Source organism: Osmia lignaria, chromosome 8 (assembly GCF_051020975.1).
Source record: "Osmia lignaria lignaria isolate PbOS001 chromosome 8, iyOsmLign1, whole genome shotgun sequence".
In the NCBI taxonomy this organism is placed as follows: Eukaryota; Metazoa; Arthropoda; class Insecta; order Hymenoptera; family Megachilidae; genus Osmia; species Osmia lignaria.
In genome coordinates this window covers 5,180,885-5,207,986 of record NC_135039.1, presented here as the reverse complement: position 1 = coordinate 5,207,986, position 27,102 = coordinate 5,180,885, and the positions used below count along the sequence as shown (strand labels likewise).

Below are 27,102 nucleotides of genomic sequence, written 5' to 3'. Positions count from 1 at the left end.
GGGAGCGCGAATAGGATAATGGAAAATGAGAAAAGTCAAAATACCCTTCCATTCGCCTCCCGTAGGGGAATTTCTTCCAAGTGTGGCACACTGAACGGGAAACGCAAGGTCAGGTTATGAAAAAGATAACCCGGACGTAACAGATTTCTTCTCTCGTTTTAAAAAAGAAATTGTTTTTAGATTTTTCGCACTCGTTCTTTGGCATTCTTTTTGGTGGGGCACACTCGTGAAAGAGCGCCTGCGGCGGTATTTTCTTTGCCTTTTTTGTATTCTATATCGTAATCATACTCTTCGAGTCTCAATCGCCATCTCATGAGTCTAGAAGAGGGATCTTTAACATCCTTTAACCATTTTAGTGCTTGGTGATCAATCTGAATTATGAATTTTCTTCCTAACAGGTATTGTCTAAGTCTCTTGGTGCCCCAGACTATTGCGAGTAGCTCTTTCTAGCTTGTACTGTAATTCTTTTCAGGAGGATTTACCATATATTGATCCTTTGATCATCTAGATAGATGGCAAGCCCCATTTCTGCAAACTTCCGTAGCGACAGTAAATTTTCCCGGAGAGTCTCAGCAAATATAACTTTGTCTATCTCTAAAGTTCTACCACTCTTTAACCCAACCTCGATTTTCCTTGTTCTATTCATTCTTAAATTTGTTGAGTTACTTTTGTTAACACATTTGATTACACCATAATCGCTTTCATGAAGGGTTTTAAACATGATCTTATAATTTGTTATATGCTCTGTCGCACCTGAGTTTGTTATAAATTCTGGCATAGATCTAACCTGATTTTCAATATTACTACAATATTACTTCAATATTAATAGACTCATTGGATTCCTATCCGTAATTTAATTTTTTTAACTATGGCGCACCTCTCCAAAAAGCTGAAAAAAATTAAGGATGATAGTATCAATGTCAGGTTTATTCGTTCGATAAAAATAACATCACTTCAGTGGATAAATCAATATATATATATATTTTAATTAAACATGAAAGAAAACTAAATTAACATTATAAACTACGAAATACAAAATACAAAGAGGAAAAGAAACGTGAACGCAAGTGCCGATCATGGCGTAAGCACGAAGAGAACTAAAAAAAAAAACTGTATAGAACTGAAACTACACGCCTCGATCCACATTGATCGGCACGCCACCAATAGGATGCAATATCGATCCAGCTAACATAATATACACTTATAAAAAAAATATGATCGTAGGACCTCACCTCCTTCAATAAAAAATCGCGATTTTTCAGCAATTTTTGACGTTTTTGATTTTTCACGGCTTCAGTTTTCAATCTAAAAATCTAAAAAAATTCTGTAATATGTGCCTCACAAATGGAAATGTCTCTGATTTTTTTTCAGAATTTTCAAATGTCATTAAATGGGAGAAACTGGCCAAAAACCTCGCAATTACATTTTTACCCGTAACTACCCTCCCAGATGAGATACAGGGTTGAAACTTGGCACAGACTGTTTTTTTTTTAATCACCTATCGAATGGTTCATAGCAAGTCGAATTTGGGGTGGGGGGGGGGGTTGACCATCTTATTCGGTTATACCCTTTAATATTATTATTCAGCTTATATTGTTGCCTCATATACCCACCGTTATTGACTATTTCTAATTTCAAAGTGTCTTTGTTCTCTTTATCTTTGGATTGACTCAATTTTACGTTTCTCAAATTTTCAATTTCTGACCTAACTACGTTTGCAGTTTCTTTCTTGAAATCAGACTCTCCTCGACCATTCAGACTGTTGTTTATGTTTGTATTTGGTCTTTGAATCTCTTTCCTTTAGATTTCTTACCTCGTATTGCTGTTCGCTGGACCTCTCACAAGGAGATGCTACGAAGTACTAACTCGACTTTCGAATGAGCTGTAGTGCATTCGAAAGGGGAGGTCAATAGTACAAATCGTGTTAAGGGTTTTGGGTGTTTGGGCCTTACTTTTTGAGAAAATTGCATAAATATCTATGCATTTTTTCAGCTGTACTATAAATAGAATGAATAGTTAAATGTCAGCATGAACCGAAATAGCCGAGCAGGTTAAATGCCCGTGCAGCCACTATTTTGTAATCCATGCAAGCTCGGTTCAAGACAGCATTCTGATAATTTTTTTTTTTCTTTTTAGATTATTCTATTCATGAATTGATTTTTTTCATTCTTTGCAGTAATAACAAACGATTTATTACGTGGTATTATTTCTGTATGTAGTTTTATTATGTTATTTGTTATAAAATTCTGTCATGGCTGTGCAATGTTGCGGATGAAATTTTACATAAAAACAATTAAAACATAAATAATTTGTACACCATGAATAAGTTATGAATGAAAAGCGGAAATTACATATACATTTTTTTGTTATGTATATCAGGTGGAAAACATAACTGATTTACATTATAAAATATATCGCGTTCATTCTCTAACTTTGACGCGTACCAAGCGAATTGGATCATTTTCTTAAATAGTGGTGCAGATAATAAATAATGAATTAAAGATTGAATGCTTATGGCGTCATATCGTGTGTTCAACTCCTTCTTTTCTCTGTCAGCCATAATGTGTTGTGAATAATTTTGAATCCGTTTATTCAAAATTTTGACCTGTCTATAAAAATATACATCGCAAGGTTGACAGATCGGAGTACACTTTGGCGGTATTATTTGTAAATTGCACGTTGGTCGGTTTTCACTATTTACAAAAATTTCATTGTACATATGAATATTTTTATGCCCCCCCCCCCCCCCCCCCCCCCCCCAAGAGTCAACAATCATTAAAAAAGGATTGTTTCCAACATACGGTTTTATAACTTTCTCTAAATATTTTTTATACAAATCTGAACTCAGTTTACCTGACTTTGAACAAACGACAATAACGTTTTTACACAATTTTAAGATTTCGTTAACTTCTGCTTTGACACGGACTCCAAACGCATCTCCCGATTCTTGCAAACATACAAACACTTTAGGTAATAACTTTCCAGATTTTGTCAATGAATATTGAGCAGTGTATGAATGTGTTATTTTATTTAAATCACCTATGAAAAGTTCGACTGTTTTTTGACCCGTATGTGTGTATGTTCTTGCAACATTTATTCGATATTCGCAGCCAGTTTGATCTGTATTTATAATATAATCAGAATCATAATCATTAGGAATTGACTGTATTAAATTTTGAAATTGTATCGCAGATTTCATAATTTCTTCCGGCGATGTAATTTCTTTGTTCGATACATAACGTACAACACGACGATTCGAAATTCTGTAAACTTTAAGAAAGTTTGTTATCCACGATGCCGATGTTGTAAATTGAAAATTGCTTCCATCTTCGTTAACTGCATCCCGAAATTGCATCGCAGCATCCATAGCCCACTGCTGTAATTGTCGTCTTGTCACTAATTGTTCCCGCCTACGTGTTTCTATGAATTGATCGTAGACATTTTTTTTTTATAATTTCCATTTTATCCATATATGTACCACCTTTTATTATGTCTTTTCTAAAGCGTGCGGTATCGGTTTTGTGGCGTAAATGACGTTTAAATCGTGTTTGTAGACCATAAAAACTCCATGTGGGATGTTTGTTTACGGTCATGACAATTTTCAATTTAATATCAAAGGGCACCCTGTCCAGAGACGAAATATTTTTACAAGATGGCACATATTCTTTCTCCAACGTTGGCGGAGTCAATTTCTGTTCCTCTTCTTCGTTCGACGAAAAATATTCCACTTCCTCTGCCATCGTCTACTCTCTCAACATTTTAACAAAATTTTCAAATAATTTTCCTGCAACTTCTTTGGCAGAGCGTGTAAATTTCTTTGGTGGTTCGGCATAAATTAACTCAAATTTCATCAAAATATCTAAACAGAAATGAAATATTCGTATGTATTTGTTGCAAATGTTAATAAAATATGTTCTACGTGTGTTTATAAAAATATACAATATATATAATATGACTCTTATTGTTAAAATATCTACCTTTAAAATATGCGATATTATCGGTTAAATCTTCTTTTGAATTTCCGGTGCCCGGACCACACCACGAGGAGGAGGGGTTGGCACATGTCACCGCTGGGGCTGGCTGCAAAGCCCCGAACGGCATCTTTGTGGTCCTACCATGTCATAGGTTATTGTCAGTAGAGAGCCTTGTGGGGTTGGGAAACCCGCTCTGCCGTTCCGAAGCTTTCGCTTATACCGGCGGTGTTAGATGGGGCATAGCGCTTGAATTACTTACCACCCAACTCAACCCCCTTACCAAGGGAAGACGGGCCGGAGCAATCCCGCTCATGGTGAACCAATCATCGCACGAGGGAGAAGACACAACACCAAACTCTTCGTCGGCGTGTAAGGAGTTTTGCTCTAGGACGCTCTGACTTTATCAAGCTTACCTGCGTGGTCTCAGCTCATCCCACCAGGCGCTTAACGTCCACAGCCAGAGCCCCGTTTGCCACCGGTAAACCGGTGCCCGGGCCACACCACGAGGAGGAGGGGTTGGCACATGTCACTGCTGGGGCTGTTCTGCAAGGCCCCGAACGGCATCTTTGTGGCCCTACCATGTCATAGACCCGCTGAATCTGAATTGCATGATTTTCCCTCACCGTTTGTCTCAGATCTCTTGTTCTTTGATTTTCTGTCATCCTCTCCTCTCGCCACGATGTCAATTCCTTTCTCACCTCACACATCATGTCGTTAACGTTTACCATCACAGTCTCTATTTTCTTAACAGACTCCTGGTACTGACTTAGGGCCTGAGCTGAGATCTCGCATAGTTTGTTGACAGACTTCTGTCGTCTATTTCTCTTGTTGCGCTACTCTGACCAAAGCTGAAATATTACCTATGTTAGTTTTTGTTCTACTGCTCGAGGGTTTTCATAAAATTCATTCGTTTGGGGTCAGATTCGATCTTTACGTGATCTATAATTCGGGGACCTTGTTCAGGTTTACCTGTTTTTGTTGCGTCAATTGCCTCCCTTATTTATCTCCTACTTTCCTTGCTCTCCTTTAGCTCATCTACCCTCTCCTTTCCCTCGCCTTCCTCACTCTCCTTCCCACCGCTCGTATCCAAGTCTATCATCTTCTCATCTTTCCCCTCGCCTTCGCACCCTTGGATCAATTGCGCCAGTCTCCTGCTTTTTCCTGGGCATTGTCGTTGGCTTGCCGAACAATAATCCCTCTTCGTGCCACGTAGCTAGGCAATTCCACGAATTCTCCTTCAGCATTCTTTTGCCTGCACGAGAAGTGTTTGTTTTCTATGAGATTTGCCTAGGAAATTCTCCTGGAGCCAGCCAACCGAATTACAGGTCTAGCTAGTTCCAAGAGGAACGAATACATGAGGACCCGTGCAACAAAATCTCTCCTGTATCCATCCCAGTCCTCAGGGGCATGTGAGCCGAACAACAGGCCCACATGACCCCCAGAGTTTCAGAATTTACTTTTATATACAGTGGCCGAAATTATGTTAGCTTCACCTTATTTTTGTGGCATAAAATAATATCTGATGTAACATTTTTGATTTTGTTTATCATAATTTATTTTCCTTAACATAACTAGGAGAAAACATAATTTAGTTTTATAATATAACATAATAATCAGCTTTTTATTATAAAACATTAAAATTTGTTAATGCAGGATTAATATGAAAAGAATAGATATATATTTTAATATGAAAAACTGAAGATTAGATGTACGCGGCATGTGCTCTCTCACGATATACATAAACAAAATCGAAACTCCTTCCCGCGCGCTCTGCTATGTACTCGGGGTGACCCCCGAGACACGAAGGCAGCCGAGAACACCCGACTCATCTGGTGCAAAGCCACGCGCAAAGTGCGCGTGTCTGTACACCCGTCACCAGAAACGCGTCGAACTCAGCCCATCTCAATAAAATTTATGTGTGAAATAAACATAGGTTCACTTTTCTTAAAAGTTACAACTCCAACAGAATTTAAATAATAACAAACAACTTATTGAAATAAAATTAATACAGACTGAACTCAATATTTGGTGGATCCTCCGTTATTTTTAATTACTTGAAAGATCCTTTTCTGCATTGAATTGATAAGTTTATGCAGTGTTTCTGGTTCAATTTAGGACCACGCCTCTTTGATGCCATTTTTTAGTTCTGTAGTGTTTGAATATCGTTTACCATTGGTAACTCGCACTTTTCGTGCGACAATACCCCAAAGGTTCTCTATTAGATTTAGGTCGGGACTTCTTGAAGATCAAGATAAAACCTCAACATTTACCGTTTGAAACCATGTCTTGACGGATTTGGCACGATGAATCGCAGCATTATCGTGTTGAAATATAAAATTCGGTCCACCAATTTCGTCACCAAATTCATTCAACACAAATCCCAGCAGGTTAATTTAGAAACGAATGCGAAAGTTTCATTTAAATTGTTTTCAAATTTTTCATCATTAACGTAGCCTCCAATTCAAACGTTTATTAATTATTCCATTTCAATCATTTTTATTTGTTGTTTAGTGTTACGTCCGGATTGTTTTCAAGAATCCGACCGTAGCTAACATCTATTTTCATTTTCTTTCTGATAGTGTTGAATAGTTTAACCGTTTAATATACTGAATTTGTGTACCTCGTCGGTGCGCAGCACTTGGAGATAATCCCAGGCGAGGCACACAAAGGAGGCTATAATTAGTTCTCTTCAAATAATAAGAAGTTAACCTCCCTTGGGACGATTGCCTCGTCGAAACCGCGTAGCAATAAACACATAGAAATTCGAAATCGCTAAGGTTAAGGAGAGGTACTATCAACATCTTTCGCCGCGCGGTTAAGGGGGTAGACACGGCACGTGACCTCTCCGATTTGGCCGGTCGGTATTACAGCAGATTTTTCTGCACCGAAATGGTAATACCCATAGATGTAGGGCAGGCCGATGAAAATGAGAGGGCGCTTTTTTCTAATTCTGTATTCTATTCTGAATGTAAAAGAAATAGTCAGCTGTCGCATTGTACTTGACAAAATTTAAACGCAAAGTTTGGTTGATAGTGCAAATTTATTATACTTTTAATTAATCCAAATATGCTTATATTACAATATGTTACGTTGGATAAATAAATGATGGGAAATCCCAGAAAAATAAAGTTTCTTAGGTTACATCTTTTTTTATATAAAAATACTAAACGGTTAGGTTATGGCTAGATTAGTAAATAAATAGCGAATTATTTAAACAAAAAGGGAAGCCTTTTTTATTAAAAAAATAATACAATAGAACATGAACTCTATACACTTGTAGGATAACTGAAAACAATTATTGAACAAACATTATGTATACAATTTGGTTGAGACGATTCCGGATCGCTTGTACTATCATGCTGTACACCCTGGTTTGATCTGTAAAAAGAAATATAACAATTTCTTTTTGATTTTATACTATTTGAATGTAAAATCTGTTACATTTTCTGACATTTACTTACATTTCCTGATGAATCCACTATTAGGAAAGTAAAAATTAATAGGAGAGTGTGAAGAGACCCACCACCACCCCCGTCAAAGATGGTCCTCTTCATTCTCCACATTTGTACTTTTGTGCCTAAAAGTATGTGTCATACTTACGCTGTCATACATATCATTTCCATTTGATATGAAAGAATTGTTCTCTTCCCTTGCAAAGTAAGGAAAAGTAGCTGAAAGTAAAAATTAATAGGAGAGTGTGAAGAGACCCACCACCACCCCCTTCAAAGACAATCCTCTTGACTCTCCACATTTGTACTTTTGTGCATTTATTGCGGACCTCCTAAATAAATAAATACAACATGATAATGATTATAAATGAATTCACGTATAGGTAATAAAAATAGAGGCATTGTACTTACCTTTTTATACACGTGTGTTCCCGTTTCCTCCCAGATTATAAATTGTTCTCTTCCCTTGCAAAGTAAGGAAAAGTAGCTGAAAGTAAAAATTAATAGGAGAGTGTGAAGAGATCCACCACCACCCCCGTCAAAGATATTATTATACACCTCATCATGTGTGTGTGTGCACCGCCGAGTGTAGTCTCAATAGACTGTAGAACAGCTCATCATATGAGCTGTGGGTACTCGACGGTGCAGTCGCAATAGACTATAGAACAGCTCATCATATGAGCTGTGTGCACCCGCAGGTGCATTGCGACTTTATATTGCAATCGTTTATTATACACTTCATCATATGAACTGTGTGCACTCGTCGGTGCAATTCTGATTTTTATGTACATCGTCACATGTACTTTCTTGTGTACTGGTACATGTATTGTTGCTCTGTTTTATGTATGCAGGCTCTCTAATAGGTTGCTGCCGATTAAATCTGCTGTCTATAATTTCTGGCAACATGGAGTCTTCATAAAACCTTTTCAGTTTTTGCTCCATTTCTGTTGCCCAGAATCTGTCGTCTCTTTGTACTTTTGTAATTTTTATTCCTTTCTTTGTCCATAAACAGAATAGACCACATTGTCTATTCGTTATGTGTAACTGTCCTTGCACTTGATAATAGTAATGATGAATTTTATTCATTTCATCACCCCGGAAAATACGCCGTATTGCAGGAAGTTGCTCTATTGCTTCAGCAGGCGATAAATCCTTCGCCGATTCAGGGCATTTCACTTCGACGATAGTATCACCGTCCACGAGGCTGTCAGGAGTTGCACCTAAATAAGGCACAACGGCATCGATGAATAAACCACACGGTAGAATATGGATTCCCATTTCCGTTTCCAATTGTCTCAAGGCATTTGCCTCGTTCTCTCTTCCGTATTCAAGGGAACGCAAATATTGAATTTGCGGATACATTATACTCTTTATCGTATTTCCTCTTGGTGTATTCTTTCTCAATCGGCATACCTTGCCGAAATGCGATGCAGTTAATAATTTTTTACGGTAGGCTATCCATTTTTCGCTCTTGGCCTGATCGCGAGTTTCTGCTTCAATTTTATGTCTCATCGTTTGCCACTGAAGGAGTGTAAGCATGTGCCTCTCACACTCAGAAGAGAATACTGCTTCTTCCATATCTGGTTTTTCTGCCGTGGGGCCGTAATCTTTGTCGCACGATTGCTTTTCGTATCGAGAAGAACATGCTTTGGCATTTTGCTTATATTTCGCTGCCATTTGCAATGCATGTTTACGTCGTTGTTCCGTATTTTGTACGATGGCTGTCGGTTCCTTGTTCATAGCAGTACTCAATCGGCTGAACGACTCTCTTGAATTGAAATGAAGAACAGCAGCAGAGACTCTACCCTGATACGAGCCCTTGCGTCCAAAGTTTATTCTTTCGCCACCGATGAATTTCGCAATTATGTTATTGAAACTCTCCACTGCATTATTATTTAATCCATATAACAAGCTTTCAGCTTGAGGAAAGAGCGGTTGCATCGCTTCTTCAATGCTTTGATAAATACCGCATTCTTTCAATTGTGGAACATAGTTCACTCTGTTCGGGTCAGAGTATTTGTTGCAGAAGTATGCTAGTCGTTGACACTCCTGATGTTCACCGAAAACATGGCTCGCTACATTTTTCATGTCTGTTTTTAAATTTTTTATTTGATCAGTTACTTGAATTTTTTATTTGAGTGTTACTTTCTCTTTGAATCGGTATTCTGCAGCTTTTTTCACACCAGTGCGCAGGCGAAGGGCATTCTCTTTTACAATAGCTCGTAATTCCTTGAAGCGGCCTTTTGTGGCGATCTCATTTATTTTTCTACTAAAGTTGCGTAGCAGGTGATTGGTACATTCAATTTTTCGTACATGCACCATATATTCCTTGTATGGATCATTGTCCAATATCTTTTTGTACACACTGCTATCTCCATCGGCAACTAATATTGAATATATCAGGCCGTGCATTTCTATGCTGCATTTAAATCCGTCTACAATAGCAGCACTTTCCATACCAGTTGAATTCTGGTTACGACCCCAATTTTTAAAGCAACGATGCTGCCGTGCCTCTTCCTTCTTCTTGGCAGCGGTTTGGCAAATTATACAAAATTTATTTTTTACATTGATGTAGAGCACCTATTTGGTGTGGTATCCCACGATGGCTCCTACACCAGACAGAGAGTTGTAATCACCTCCACGGTATGATCTCTTCATCCAGCTGCCATCTGCGACAACTGGAATGCATGGTATATTACAGCCTGGAAGCATATCGCCTCTTGCTATAGCTAGCTCTTTTTCTAATTTCCCTGCGTCTTCTATTTCTCGTTGCGCAGCCAGTTCGAACGCATCGATTATTTCATCTTGGCATTTTTCGTAAATTCTCTTGCTCATGCAGGACACGTTCATGCCAGAAAGTATTTCTTCTAGTTGATTGTATCCGCCGCCTGTCATCATTGTACCGGAAACAGCGCTGCGGTTGATGTCCATCGTGTTATCACTGTTCTGAAGGCACGATACGCACTCAACGTGATTACACATTTGGCATTTTACTTTGTACTTTTTTTCAAGTCCGTTTTGTTGACATCCAATTATTTGGAAGTGTTCCACGCCACAGCCGATACTTGAATGTTTTCCAAGCTGTATTATTTGCTTGAAACATGTTGAAAATCGACGAAATCTATCCCGCTAGAAACTGATTTTTCTTCTAACTGCGGTGGTTCTGCTGTTTCTATTAATGCGTAATCTTCTAAATCTGATTCAATATCTTTCACGTTTTCTTCGTACGCTTCAATATCTTCCACGTTTTCTTCGTACGCTTCAATATCTTCCACGTTTTCTTCATACGCTTCCACGGTCGAAAATTCATTCGCAGCAGGCGAATATGGAAGCATCTCATAACTGGTGGAAGGTTCTTCAATCACAGAAAAATCGTCAGCAAGAGGCGAGTGTGGCAGCAGCTCATAAGAAGTGGAAGGTTCTTCAATCGCAGAATAATCAGTCGCAACAGGCGAGTGTCGGAGCATTTCGGAAGAGCTGGTACCTGCATCGTCTACGGTACAGGTGCTCTGACCTACCGCGAGGTACGCTGCCTTCTTCAAACGACGCCTAAGTAGAAATAACACACACACACACATGCAGGTACCAAATAAAAACAGTTGCTTATTACGGAAGGTAGTGTGAAGTTCAACGAATGAAGCGAGTGTGCATGAGAGAGAGAGAGAGAGAGAGAGAGAGAGAAAGAGAGAAAGAAACCGAACCGTTCAAATGTTCGAGTACCTTGATCGCAGCTGATAGCTTGATCGCGACGGGTAATCCGACACATTCGAGTCATACAGGATTGCCTCGAAATAAGCAAGTGGCTCGGGACAGAACAGTTGCTTATTTCGAAGCAGGTATGCTATTCGGCTTGACTTTGTTCTCGAAACGGGGCGATAGAGAACGCGAGAAACGAGTGAGAGATCCGAGGTAGCGGTAAATCATAAAGCGATCGGCCGAACAGCGATGTTACTTTTTGAAGAAGGATAGAATATAGCATGCCCTCTCATTCTCGCACTATGCGTTTCCGAAGACATGTAGAAGCACATGATCGAAACATGCTCCAATTTACTAATTGAGTGTTATACTCCCTCTTATTTCTTTTGACGAAATATTAGTGCACATCTGTGTACGAATGTTATATAATTATTGCTAGGAATACACAGGACATGTAATTACAAATATTCAAAATGTTCCCTAAATTATTGATATACATAAATGGATATATAATATACGAAAAGATGTTTTAAATGCCACTCTTGAAGAAATAAAGAAAATTTAATTGTGAAACTCTTTTTCACTGGTGCATCGACAAGGAGTTTTGTATATTTTGTATATTGTTGTTACTCGCAGTATAGTAATTCCTCCGAGATTGCGACTGTGTTCGGAATCTAAATGTTGCAATGACAGTAGAGGAGACTCGAAATTCTATGACTGGGCGGCAAGACTCTGTCGCCGCGGCTCGCCTTTGTAGTAAAACACGGTCGTAAAAGAGAAGGATAGCATGAGAGGCTCGAAACACATCAGAATAGCTAATACTAGAATGAGAAAGCATATTCCATCGTTCTTCTACTAATTGCCTTCACCCAAACAAAACATCGGCTTCTCGCTTTCACAGACCTCTCACTCATTTTTCGGACCACTTTTTTAAAGGAGAAGGATGGAGTGAGAGCCGGAGCAGCGTAAAATTGCCAATGTTTCAATGGATTAGGGCTGTACTGTTGAAATTTTTCACGTGACAATTCAGTCGAAACACGATATACGTCGGATTATTTATAACAGAGCTCGGTAGGATTTGCACTTTTCAGCTGATTTTCAGCTGGCTCCGCGTACCGCTATTCCCTTTGCCGCGACGTTCAGCACGCAACCTACGATCCGTTCGAGGTTCAGGAGCGTATCACTCATAAACGTACGCTGGCAATAGCTTCCCACCTCACCCACGAGGTACTATTGTCGATGCGTTTTTTTTTAAGTGGTTGCCAGCATATGTTTACGAGTGATACGCTCTTGAGCCTTGAATGCTTCGTACGCTGCGCGCTGAACGTCGCGGCAAGGGGAATAGCGGTTGGCGGAGCAAGCTGAAAATAGGCTGAAAAGTGGAAATCTTGCACAGCTCTGATTTATAACAATCCGAGTTTGTAAGAAACGATAATTGATAACAGACATTGTAACCGTAACAAAGATGAAAAAAACGCGGGCATCGCGGGACGGCCGATAAGAGCGAAGCTCAAGTCATAATGCGTAAATTTACAGTTTAGAATTGATTTAGTAATTTCATGGTATAATATTGGTAATGAAAATAAAATGGTTAATATTAGAGAAATGATATTTATTACTATAAATAAATACGGCGAGATCGTCTTTTGTCGCGAGCGTTCTCGTACACACGATCGACGCGAAATTTCGCTGGATATCCGCTTTCAAAACATGTGAATGGGAGACAAATAGCGAAGAGGGGCCCGAGAATTGGAGTCGATGGTACGCGCAATCATGGTAGGCGTCGAACGCGCAAAGGAGAGCTCCAATATAAAAAATGAAAGAAGGGAGAGAATGAGAGAAGGGAATATGTAATATTGTATTACATATTATAAAATACCATGATATTACTGCATCGAAAACTAATGACTTCATGCAAATCTATAATATAAAACATAACTTACCTTTCTTGCCGTTTTTTATTTTTAGATACACGCTTTGCAAATATGGTATAACTCCGATTTTTCTTATTCCCTTTCAAATGCATTCTGCTTCTTGCATTTTCACTTTCTTCTTTTCGTTCCATATTCACACAATTAGCACAATAATGTATAAAAATGAAATAGTTCAAAAGTTATAAATTATACACAACAAGTTATAAATAATACACAACAAATTATAAATAATACACAACAAATGAAAACTCTACTGAAAACTATTGCTTTCTTGCGCGTGTTCACCGTTGTGCGTAAAACAAAAGAAAATCAGAGAGAGCATCAGAAATCCAAGATGGTAAGTACCTTCAAGACGCACATACATCCGTGTCTTCCTTATTTTATGAAATAACAAGTTTTTATTATTCACTGTGCATATTTTTAGGAAAAAATGGATTGTAGCCAAGGCAACACTGAGATCACCGAAAATACAGAGCCGAATGTAAGTACCTTTACGCTCAATATCTTTATCACTTTTATTCTTCTATGTGTTGTGCGAGTTCTCAAATGAAAAATCACGATTTTCGGAAATTTTAATCATTTATAATTTTTTAATGCGTTCACCGATATAGATGAAATTTTTAGCATACACATAACTTATCTGAATCTACGAAAGTCATTACAAATTTTCATTATAGACTAACAGAAAAAAGTTGAGAAATTACCATTCTCTATTTTTTTTTTATTTCAACAAATTGTAATTTTTTTAAACGATAAAAATACATATTTTAGTGAATTAATTTTACAGAGAAATCAGGGGAACAGCAACGATAAGTCGGCCAAAGAAGGAAATAAACAAAAAATTCCGGAGGATCCTAATGAATTTCAAAAAGTACTAGCAACATATAAGAAACAAGTATGTATATACATATAATTCCGATTTCTCAGCGTGGAATCAACACCCATATGATTATACTACAATAATTATGTTTATGTTAAATCTTACAGATCTCTGATATGAAAAAAGAGATCAAGAAATTGAAATACAGCAGAGGGGCAAGAGGGGGAAGAGGCAGAGGAGATGGTAGAGAAAGAACAGGGGGAGGAGAAAGCAGAGGTGGAAGAGGCGGAGAACGTAGAGGAAGAGGAAGAGGAAAATGGGGAGGACATGGAAAAAATCAAACAACAATCATTTTTAAATAAAAAAAATAAAAATACTTATTAAATAAAAAAATACTATGGTTTGTTTATTGTACATTATACCCATACCCTAATTATAAGTAAATATAATATTATTAGTACATAATTTTTTAATATATAGGTGTATTTAATAAGAAACATAAAGTAAAATAAGTAAAATAAATACATATTCCAAACAAATTTGTTTTTTAAATTGGCAAGAAGTATTATATCGCGTTTTTTACAGAAGAATAATATTTCTATTTAATTATATTTGTGCATATCTAAGTTTGTTCATCTATTTTCTATTGACTTTTTACAAATTTACTGTAAAGATATTGTCTTTTGTCATGATTACACGTTAGCAGACGTTCTCCTTATACGCCACCTTCTAATCACTAGCTGAACTGAATTTGTCACATGAATTGCTCTGTATTATCCACAAAATGGCGGAACTGGTCTGTGAGAATGCTTTTACGGGCATCCGTTATTCGTCCTTATTTCGCAACAAATGAAGACAAAATAGATCTTCATTTACAGATAAGGGTTGTGGCTAGACCGCTCAACTCATGATTTCAATCACAGCACTCTTTTAGTGGCCTAAAAATGCTTCGATTCCGCGAATGCATTTTGTCGATTTTTTACCTCTTCTTTGGACGCTTATATTACTAAACATCAACATAATCCCACTGAAACATGAGTTGAGCGGTGTGCATTGGACCTTCCTCTTTCGAATAAGCCCTCACCCAGCCCTAAATGTTGTCATACAAGGACGAATAACGGAAGCGCGTAAACCCATGTTTATGCCCATTTTTGCCGGTAATGTCAACGCGCTACTATTATCCGTGTCTACCCCCTTAAGCAGTGCGACGCACTTGGAAACTTCCTAGCTTAATCACGCAGAATAAGGGAAATACGATTTTTGTTTTATCTCGCAACTGAAATACCTCTCCTACCTGCAAAGCGTGCGTCAGCTGACCTTTCCACAAGGAATGAATGCAATTAAGAACGAAAGCGATTGGTATGAAACGGAATGAAACTGTTTGAATGATTATGGAATGCGAAGGTTTGCGTGACAACCACTGTAGTTTGAAATTTGTCGCCCGATGTTCAAGAACGTTCGAGACAAAGGTCGACCAAGGCAATAAACATCGTCAACGAACTACTGCTAAACGTTAAACGTAGAACGTTTCGAATATACGTAAATCGTTAAAAAATAATGTACACGGAATTGATGTCAACTAAATGCAACACGCATATATTCGCGATTTGACGATGATTATAAAACACCGATTGCCGTTTTACGCAAACCGCCAAAACACGAATAAGAACGGAATAATTCATAGTATTCAATTAATAGTCATTCAATATAGTAAATTAAACAGTTATCATAATTAAACCTTTTTTTCGATACGTCAAATATTAGCTAGGAGAGCCTCCTTGATTAGCGAATTCGAATAAAATCAAGTCGTAATAGATTTCGAATATTCCAGAAGCTTTAGAATTGCGACGCATGGAATTCACGTAGCGCTAGAGGGGTAGAAAGAAATAGATAACGTTAGACGAAGGCAAAAAGAAAGGTCAAGAAGGGATGAGAACTCGGGAAACGCGCCTAGACAAACCTATACGCGCGGGCCTTCCCCTTCGACACGTATCCTGATTTGCCAAATGATGTCCCTACTTTGGGGTACCGATCGCGGGTCGAACCCTGAGACACGATCGCTTGACTGAGGCAAATCACTCTTCGTCGAAAAATCGTGAGGTACGTGACGGGGAGCCTGTGTTCGCGTCGAGCAATAGTTTTCGCGTGAAAATTGTAGTGATTAGCTGCCCGGTAAAGTCCTTGAAAAAGGCAGAGTGCCGGGAGATTGCAATTCGGGTTTTCCGCGTTAAAGACTCTTACGAATACGTAAAAATTTCATACTTTTCAATTCCTATCTTTTCTCTTTCGTTCTTAAAATCGTTCGCTAATTAATATTTTTTTTTTCCTTTTTCCGCGTCGCGTGGTTTTTAAATCGTTTTCGCACCGCTTCGTAAATAATCGTCCCGTAACACCGTAGTAAAAGGCCGAGTGCAAGTGTCAGTTTTCTCATCTTTTCTTCGCCTTCCAGATTTCTAGACAACACCAGCGACCATTAAGCGAATCCAAAATCTTATCATATATTATTTTACATCGAGCTTGGTAAGTTGTCCATTTCATTTCTATTCAATACGACGAATCTGGATTTAGTGAGGCAAAACGAGCGATCTACGGAACCGCGTGTTTTGGAAAATTTACCACTGGATCGTTCTGTTCAACATTGCGATCTAAGGTATCGAAACATTAATATTTCCAAGTAAAATTCCGATCGCATTCAAAGAAGCCGGCCCCACGAAACCGTGGTTTTGGTAGTATCCCCCTGGGACCGTTCTCTCTTTTTCGCGTATTAATTGTTCACCGAACATCGTCGCTCGAATTATCGAATCAAAAATTCAATAGATCTCATTTTTATATAACTTTATACTTTTCTTGATAATATATATATTTCTTTTGTTTCTTTTGTATTTCAAGCAGCTCGTACTTCCTGTCAACTAACCATTTTATTGTTATGCTTATTTTTCCGAAATTATACTTTTGTCACATCTAACCAGTTTTAATTCATTTGCGTTTCAAACACACTTCCTTCCTTCACGTTCACGCCTACTGTCTTCGCACAAGATCATACGAGGGGCCCGTATGGGACCAGAGTATTGACGAACTCAATTAATCTATCAATTAATCGTACTAATTCTTTTTATTGTTCTAATCGTGAGTGATCTAACATCGTCACAAGCGATTAGGACTGGTGGTAGGGCTAATACCGTTCTCAACCGTGTATTAACCACTCAGAAAGTAAAAGAAATAATAAGCGCCGTATCTCGCTCGCGACGTAACATTTAGAATGCTTGGAATTTCCTTTTTTACATTATGACAGGCGACAAGAGATTAGGTTCCGTATTCATTTTAAACGACTAAAAATGTTCTACCAGTTCAGTTTTTTTATTGTGCTATGCCAACGGGGTGCCGAGCCGTTCGTTCGTGACCTACGTCAGGCCCGGTTTTCGTAGCCGACATTGCAGTCCCTGAGCCCGCGTGCTGTACGCGCTCAGATTGGTCGGTGTTTTAAGTTAATAACTCGAAAACGAGCCAACATTTTGGCAAAGGAAAAAGTTGTTTAGAATCACCTTAGCAATCATCCCTCTTCGGCTGTTGAGGTAGTCGCGTGACACCCTGTATATCCGGGATGATCTCAGTCGCCAAAATTTATGAAATTTGTTGTTTATTAACCATTTAAATTCGGTCAATTTTTTCCGGTTTATAGTTATTAGCTAAGCAACAGAAATCCAAAATCACCTTACGCTATCCTACAAATACTACTGGTTCCACCAAAAAGTGTGAAATAAAATAATTTTTAACAATAAACAAATCCGACTTCGAAACGCATTAAATAGTGTCAAATAATTTCTATTTCATTTATACCAATATTCCATAGCTATTAATAATATCTACTTAATCGTTAAATAGGATACCAAATACATTTCAGAGTTTTCGAAGGTGGCGCAAAATTAAAAGTACCCGAACAAACGATGCTGCCAGTAACGATTTTATTGCGGTGTGGCAAACTTGGTAATTAATAATTCGAAACGTTATAGATACGGCAGAAAACATTCGTAATTGTAACGATTGTATCAGAAGTTGGTAGCACTTCTGATGTGCATGTATACTGTAATTCACGAGGGACCACACAACTTGCGCAGCTCGCTAGGTCTACAGTGATTTTTAATAACTTGTGTTATTCCCCTCTACAGCTTGCTTCTTATTATACTTTGCGATCATATAAATGGCGCGTAGAAATATATGACGTACGATAATTGATAATCGGTGATGATATTGTAAAGTTTCACGATACAATGAAATTCCTATTATTTGTCGCAAAAATTGATGTGAACGCAAAGTAAGAAGCAAGCTGTAAAGGGGAATCACACGCACTATTAAAAATCTCCGTAGACCGCAGTAGGTCACTAGCTGCGCGAGTTAAGTGTGGTCACTCGTGAACTGCAGTATAGTTCATTCGCAATGGGTTTGTTGATTCCCGTTGAATATTATTTACTTGAAATTATCAAATGGATGGATTTATCATAGGTTGCCGACGCCCGAGTTAGGATCTTCTTAGTAGAGGAAAAGTTTTTAATTTTGCGCCGCCTGCGAAAACTTTGAAATGTATTTGGTATCCTATTTAACGATTAAGTAGATATTATTAATAGCTATGGAATATTGGTATAAATGAAATAGAAATTATTTCACACTTTTTAGTACATTTCGAAGTCGGATTTGTTTTTTGTTAAAAATTATTTTATTTCGTTTTACTTTTTATTATTATAATCAATTTTTTAGTTTAAATCCCGTAGAAAATGTTTAATTTAATTTTTATTATTAATATTTAGTTAAATTTATAAGAAATATTTAGTTTAATTTGTATTATATATTTTTTGTAATAAATATTTTTCATTTTCAAGAGATAATTCAATCTATTAAAATAAATCGATAAACGTTTAGACGGTAAGACAGCCGGTAAGCTAGATTATCGATAAATTATCGACCTGCGACCACGTGTGCGCCAGCGCAACCCCGATGATCTCGCCGTGGGGTGAGAATCTAGAGTAGGGAGATCCGCGTAGATTAGGGAGCAGGGGTGCTCGGCCGTCACGTGATGGGGAATTCCAGTAATCGAAAGGAATCCTATATTGAAAAAAAAAACGCTAACTCAGCAGAATCTGACTATCAATAGAGGCGTTCCACGCGGTATCAGATCAGATTATCTCCGACTTCGGTCGAATACAGACAGCACTCTGGTAGTAGAGGAAGGCTCTGCGCTGAATTGCTTAGGCAACTATAGAGCGCAAGAGTAAGTTTTATCCTTCTCTTCCAGTGGTGACGTACGAGACTTCGGATCTGTGGATACCCTACTCATGGTACGCAACGTGTTGAACACGTGCTGATACTGAGTCACACACTCAAGTGTAAAGATCTAGCGAGGAGCGGAGCTCCTTGAGCAGGCCTGTATTAACATAGCTCTGGCTAGACCAGAAACCGATTGTGACCTGTAGGCAAAGTCCGCTCGTGTCTGAGGGTACTGTACAAGCCACTGAAGTATAGTTTCCAATACTTAGCGTAGTCGGTGATTGTACAGATTGTTGGCTGTATCCATAGATTAAGGCGCGTACTAATTACTAATCACATATTTTTCATTGTATTTTCTGATCTAGGGCGCACGTATTATAATTTCTTTCTGTATTCCACATTCTAGCCCGCACTTATTGTTATACCAGCATTATTATTTTACATTCAGTTATTAGATATTTACTTACTTGAATAAATCTTTAGTCTAGCACATTAATGTTTGGATTTTACTCCTCAACCGCACACCACACGAACCTATAATCCCTAATTCATTCATACGAGTCGCCTTCTTGGGGAACCTCTCTTCCTATATGTCGGTACAGTGACGTACATATCTCTGTGTCGTTACACATGTAGTAATTTTTTTATTAAACTTTGAAGTTTTATCTATAAAATGCCGGTTCATGCATGTCGATATCTATAATACTTTCCGAGTTATGATTTTTTGAAAAAAAAGTGACCCTAAATTTTCAGTCCTTATAATTCGAAAAGTTTAAACAATATCGAGGAACGGAGCATCGATTTTTTGTTCGTACATTGGATTCTACAAGCCTACAAAATTTAACAAAAATCCAAGACCATGTGGGAAAAAGTGTGATCTCTTTGCGTGGAATGGCCCATATCTGGCTGTTTGTTGCGCCGAACGTTGACGCAAAAATTTCAGAAACCTAGCCTTGAAATGTAATATGTTCGGAGCAACAAACAATCACGAAAGTTTCGCGTCGTGACCGTTTTCTGCACCGAACGAATAACGAATTTCGATCTTACCTAGTCAACTGAAAATTCAGATGACTGTTTCTTGCGCGGAGCTCTTCATTTGTCGAAGCTCCTCTGCAACTTTGGTTTTGGTCTAATTTAAAGCGATTTAATAAATCTCTTTTAGTATATTATTCAGTATATTATTATTATTATTATTATTATTTAGTATATTATAATTATTTCTATTATTGAGTATGTGAGCGCGATTTGCGTATAAATTAGGATCACAGTGAGTACAAGAAGTATTTTATTATCAAACGGAAAAGTGCGTGCATATGCTCAAAGGGAACACGCGTAGACCGTTAGACAGAAATCGGCAGGCGTGGCGCACGCAGATACAAAGAGAACGCTCGCAACGCATGCGCATAGTCTAAATTCTGCTATTACTCATAAACATGTTTACATAATATTAAATACCAATAGAAATGGTTTGAACGATTATGTGATGCGTGCTTTTAATATTAACAAAAGCACAAAAATAAACAGATCACTGGATGATAATAAATTTAATCTTTCCGATGATAATGTATTTAATCTATCCGATCAATCGAATATAGGTATTGAGAATATAACATTTTCGCTCGTTTTCTCCAACGATGTTTGGAAGACTGTGAAGCCTACAAAGACAATGTATGGTAATCGTAAATATATAACATTCCAACTGGGAAAATGGACCGATATATTTGCCTCTAAAATATGGGAGCAGAAAAAAATTCCATGCGCATTCGCCTTTAAATATGCAAAAGTTTTTAAAAGTAGTGAGTCTAAATATTATGCATGTTTTATAGGGTTTTGCAAAGAATGCAAAGCAAAACTTTCTGGCCATTTATTAAGAAAACCTGAAGGAAATGTAAATGTAATATTTCAATGCAAATTAAAAAATTTCAAATCTGGATTTTTACACATAAAAAGGCGTCAATTAAGAGGGCATCTCAATTATTGGAAAATAAACAAGATGCCAGCATTTGGAGAAGAAATGAAGCGAAATATTTAATGGACCATGGAGATCCTGTTCCACCAATGTTATATAATGCAGCAGTGCTTCGAAAATCCAAACAACAAAAATTGGATCGTCGTTTGGAATTAAAAAATAGTGATCCAATTCTTAATTTAAACTTGGCAAAGTACGAATTCCTTGTAGGCATTATACGCAATATAGGGCTTGACCCATTCTTTTGCATGTACTGGACGGAGGAACAAAAAATATTATACAAAACTATTATGTGTCGAAATTTGAATAGTTATTTAACAGTCGATGCAACAGGTAGTTTTGCAAAAAAATTGAAGCTTCTAAATAATGAAAAAAGTCCTCATATGTATTTATACCAATGCGTATTAGTAACAGAAACAACCACTTATCCAGTTCCACTCAATCACTTCCAAATGATATCGACAAAACAAGATGCTTCAACAATTACCTATTTTTTCTTATCAATATTAGCCGATGGTGCACCTTCACCGCGAATGGTAGTCATAGATTTCAGTAAGGCTCTTCTCATGGCAGTTACAAAAGCATTTGCTAATTGGGCAGATACACAAACTTATTTGCAAATATTGTTTGACATTACCGTTTTAGAAAGAAAAGAAAAATTGCCTAGTTGCTACGTAAGATTAGATCTTAATCATTTTATTGGTAAAGCGCCTAAAGTTCGACAATTTTATATTCGAAGCATTGCTCATATTTATAAAATGAGCGATTTAGAAAATATAAAATCTGTATTGACATCAGCAATGGTCGTCGCTTTGAGCGAAGATGTAGGCTGTCAAAACAATTCCGAGCTCCTTCCTTCAGAAAATCACTTGAGATCAGTGAATGATGTCTTTAAAGGGACATCATTCGAAGATCCTCTCGACGAAAACGAGAGCGCAGAAGAAGCATCTTTTGATAAATTTGAAACTAAATGGACGGAATGGGCAATTCTATTTTGAAGTCGGCAGAGACTATCGCATCGAAATCTACAGCTGGATCCGTTGTAAATGCATTTTATGCGTTGTAATAAGATTAAAAAGTTTAATTTCTTATCTATCCTTGTGGACAGGTATTATGCGTGCTAATTTTCACTGTAACAAAATAACAGTTACATCCTCAGCTGTTGAAGCAGCATTCGCTGATTTAAAAAACCGGACATTTAAAGGTGAATTACCAATGCGAATTGATAAATTCGTTATTAAACATATCGATTCTCTACAAGGGAAGACTTTATTAGCGTTTGCTAATGAACATGTAGAATGCAAGGATACTACAGCAGAGAATGAAAACACGTGGAATGTTGTTGAAAAATAGCGTGGATTAACCGTAGGAAATCGAGAATCTAATGTTGAATTAGATACAATTAAAGAAGATGAAATACAATTATTAAATAAAAAACGAAAAATGACTTATCTCGATTACTGTCCAAATTGGGATGACATGAAAATAATGAAACGTATTACCCCAGATAGCAATTTGCATGCAGATTGGCAGCAGACTCTGGTAGAATCTGTCTACAAATCCATAGCCATCTGTTTCCGCATTTGGCTGCGTTTCTGCAAACAGAACCTGCCTACAGAATCATATAGCAGATTGACGTCAGAAACCGAGCAGATCCTGGTAACATAACCTGTTGCCAAATTGGCGACAGAAACAAAACAGAGTCTGCGCGCAGACTGTAATGTCAGATTTGCGGCAGATTGGCAGCAGAGCCTGCAACTTCAGCCATTTAAATTTTAAATGGACGCGCATATACTGGCATTTAAATGAGCTCTTTAAATTCTTATTATTACTTATTTTTTAAGGGAAAAAAAGAAATCTTACAATATTTTTATTTTATTATTAATATACATATGTGCTAGTTATTATGAATGTGGTATAAGTCAAAAGGGTATAGCATTCGATAGGTGATCAAGAAAAACCAGTCTGTGCCAAGTTTCAACCCTGTATCTCATCTGGGAGGGTAGTTACGGGTAAAAATGTAATTGCGAGGTTTTTGGCCAATTTCTCCCATTTAATGACATTCGAAAATTCTGAAAAAAATCAGAGACATTTCTGTTTATGAGGCACATATTACAGAATTTTTTCAGATTTTTAAATTGAAAACTGAAGCCGTGAAAAATCAAAAACGTCAAAAAATCCTGAAAAATGGCGATTTTGTATTGAAGGACCTGAGGTCATACTATCCTACGATCATATTTATTTTATAAGTGTATATTATTGATACTATCATCCTCAATTTTTTTCAGATTTTTGGCAGAGGTGCGCCACAGTTAAAAAAATTAAAAACCGATATTTTTGCTGTTATTTGCGTGTTAGAGTTACTTATTCGACGAATTTTCGTCTGTTATTTATCAAATACATGGTATATACTGTAACGTGGTGACACCCGTGCTCCCCCGTTACAATCGCTGCGCTTTTCCCATTTTACACTTCCACCCCAAAACCACCCGTAACCCTTCCCTCATCTAACCCTTTCCCCCTGCTCACCGGTGGCGGGCCGATGGAGGCGACGGAAGACGTACAAGGAATACCCGCAGAAGGAGCTACGAGGCCGGCGACAGACCTCTAACCCTTCCTCCAAGGAAACGGAGCAACATGGGACTCCGAAGAAATAGACGAAGCTGCCCAACTGATGCAAAACGTCCACCCGGAGCCATCTGTCGCCGAGCCCGAAGACCTCAGCCCACCCGTCATCGCGGGATATCCGCCAGCCCCATCGACCCCGAGCACCGGTGTATCGAAGATCGATAATCGATCTATCCCGTTGCCGGAAGAGGCCCCCTTCCTAGTCCCATCCCCTCCCCAAAACCATCCCGCGACGGTTTCGTCGTCGCAGCAGCGACGGCGAACCGTCAATTGAGCCTGAGGCTACGCGCTAGAAAGTACCGAGTATCGAGGGTGTAAAAGTTTGGAGAGAGAGAGCGATTGTAAGAGAGAGAGCGAGGAGATTCGGGGTGAGTCCCTTATCGTAATTATTGTATTAGCGAGATCGAGGCAACGGCTACCTTCTCCGCCCGCGCATTGTTCGACATAGAGACGAGTCCCCCTTTTTATTTTCCAAACACAAAGTTTTCCTCATCCGCGTAACGTAGACGAACTTTCCTGCGAACCCCTCCCGACCCTAGAGATTTCCCTTCCCACACTAATCCTCCTTGCGTACTCCCCCGCGAAGTATTGTACGGACGTAAGTGCCCCGAGACCCATCCCCTGTAAGACACCCCCAATCACCCCCTTTCCCCTTTTTTTTGATTCAAATCGCCACAGCGAGTGGCTGGCGCCCAACGTCTGTGAGAGAGAGAGAGAATTGTAGAGTAAAGTCTGCGACAAGGAATTTTGTATAGAGTGAACCCCCGAAGAGGGTCACAAATTTGGCGCCCAACGTGGGGCCAGGAAAATAATAAAATAATAAAAGGTTCATAAACTCTCGCGTTTGAGAAAATTTCTTCGTGATTCCGCCGTTAAAGACCGAACATTCCCGAAATTACGACGCAGAAGATAACCGTTGCCGAGAGCCTCTTGTTGCCGTTTTTTTTTCAAGTGTCGACGGTCGAACGCGGCGTGGTGTTTGAAATCGGATCCTCGAGCGTCCTAGAGAATAATAAACACTCCGTAACCGACACGTGCGCCGTTTTCGACCTAACCGTCCTATTGTTGAAATTTGCGAAACCGAATTACTATCTGTGCCGAAAATATATTTCTCTTGTGTGCCCTCCCAAATTCAAAAGTTATTGCTCGCGGTTTGCCGATATCGAGGGCCCGGTCGTGCCTTTGCCGACCGTGAGCACTCTATCGAGCCTCTATCGATTTTGGATTTTCTTTTTTTCAGTTCCCCCCCTTTTTTTATTATCGACCATCGCATACTGGGTTTTCCCGATTTTGCAATAAAGCCGGAAACTGTTGTATTGAATTGCTTGTTTTCTTCCCATCGCATTCCCTCTTTTCTTTCAGGATCCTTAAACTTTTTTTTGGTTTTTCTCCCCCGTTTTTTTTTGATATTATCGTCACTCCGCGGAGAGTATTACCGAAACCGCGAGTATGGATTCGGCCGAGGCCCGCCAGATGCGGGCGCATATCGGCGATTTACAAATTATAGAATTGATAAGATTGATGGACCACGCGCATTTAAATTTGTATGGTACTCTGGACGACCTTCGCGACCGCTATTTAAGGGCGGAGGTCCGTCGTGTCCATGGCCCGGACGCTGCGCCCTGGGACATGACGAACGACACTGCAGGTGAGAGTCTCCCGTTCACCCTTTCCTCGGCGTGGGTAGCCCCCTCCGCCGACGATCCTCCTCCCGAACCTTCCCCGGATTCCCCTCCAGACCCAGGTGACGAACCTGGCGAGGGAACCGATCCACCCACCTTTGGAATCTCCCCCGATTCTTTCCCCGAATTACCGCACACCTCCTATATCCCCAATCCCGCCACAATGGCCTCCACGGCCACCCCGGCGACCACTACCACCACTATCACCTCCATCTCCCATCCGATCCCGGCACAGGCTCTGCTGATCGACCTTGACCAGTCCCCGAATAACGACCAACGGCGCGACCGGGTAGCGTTCGCGCCGGCGCCGGTCGAAGGACGCTCGAACCTTGCACCTCAAATCCCCTCCAACCCCCAAAACAACCCTTTTGATAACCCTCCCGCAATACAATCTCCCCAATTCCCGTCCCACGATCCCTTCTCCCGCTCTTCAGCTTCTTCCCATGCATATCGTCATGAACAAGGAGTTATCCCTCCCTCCTTGAGTAGCACCCGCATCCCCTTCCGTGTCCCTGAGCCTCCAATTCCCCACTCGTCCCGGTGGTCTAACCATATTCCAGCCCCGAGCCAAGACACTCGAAATTTCACTTACTCCCTGCCGAACCCATCAAACTACCCGCCTGGCCCACTCCCTCTCCCTTGCCCGTCATTGCCACCCCCACCGCGCGTCCAAACCTCCCTATCCCGCACGAACCCCTTCCACCCCTCAGCCAGCGAGTCCCGGGGTCCCCGGCGAGGGGCGGGAGATTGTCGCGCTTCCGAGCTTTTCCGGAAGTGGCGGATCTCCTTCGCGGGCGATCCCGGGGAGGACGGAGAGGGGTTCCTCGAAACCCTGGCGGAGTATGCAAGCGGGAATGGGATCACGGAGGACGAGATGTTGAGGGTAATCCCTTTCGTCCTCACGGGTTCCGCGCGGGTTTGGGCGCGCGGGCAAGCCGGGTGTTGGACGACCTACGAGGAGTTTCTAGAAGATTTCCGCCTCCAATTCGTGCCGACAAACTATCAGGACCGGTTATGGTGGGACATAATTACGCGTACCCAGGGAGGACAAGAAACCCTGGCGGAGTACTTACGGAAATTACAAATGATGTTTGCTCGCGCCGAACCTCCCATTCCCGAGTGCGAGCGACTGGCCATCGCGAAACGAAACCTTCACCCCCGATACAAATACGTCGTCGATTTCCACCCTCCCCAATCCTTCCGAGACCTCCTTAAACTAGGTGCCTGGGTAGACGAGGCCCAGCGGCACACTCGCGACTATCGGGAACCACCACCAGCGGAAACGTCACTTATCCCTGAATGCGGGTACGTACCACCGAAAGGTAATAAATCCAAGCTGGCGGCGGCGGCAGAGACCGTCCCGTCATCCTCGAACCGTCCTAAACCTCGCAATTCTCCTCCTAGACCTACAACCCCTCCCAGCACACCCCCAAGAACCCGACGGCCGCTCCCTGGGCCACGGGCCCCTCCTACCGCGCCACAGCCGTCCCGAGGAAATCCTTATCTTCCTCAGGATTCCAATATACCCCGATCTTCCGCCCCATATCGTCCCCCCACACCTCCTCCTCCCCTTACGATTACAGAAATCCCCAGCTTGATGTCCCTTCCTATGGTCCCACCTCCAGCCGGATATCAAATCCCCACATCCACACAAACAGCGACCCCCAACCGCCCTACTTCCTATGCCCAAG

At 39.8% G+C, this 27,102-nt stretch overlaps 2 protein-coding genes across 2 annotated transcripts; both read right to left on the bottom strand.

The window, feature by feature from the left end:
• Positions 1–1,591: 1,591 nt before the first annotated feature.
• LOC117610829 (uncharacterized) lies at positions 1,592–5,499 on the bottom strand. Its single transcript, XM_076689652.1, is given in 4 exon segments — positions 1,592–3,448; positions 3,450–3,859; positions 3,978–4,822; positions 4,944–5,499. Coding segments are annotated over 2 exon segments (1,392 nt in total). The 5' UTR covers positions 3,741–3,859; positions 3,978–4,822; positions 4,944–5,499; the 3' UTR covers positions 1,592–2,347.
• Positions 5,500–7,306: 1,807 nt separating this feature from the next.
• LOC143305570 (uncharacterized) lies at positions 7,307–9,989 on the bottom strand. Its single transcript, XM_076689659.1, has 2 exons — positions 7,436–9,989; positions 7,307–7,352 (listed from the first exon to the last, which is right to left on the bottom strand). The coding sequence occupies exon 1, from the start codon at positions 9,509–9,511 to the stop codon at positions 8,165–8,167; it is 1,347 nt and encodes a 448-aa protein (XP_076545774.1). The 5' UTR covers positions 9,512–9,989; the 3' UTR covers positions 7,307–7,352; positions 7,436–8,164.
• Positions 9,990–27,102: the final 17,113 nt, after the last annotated feature.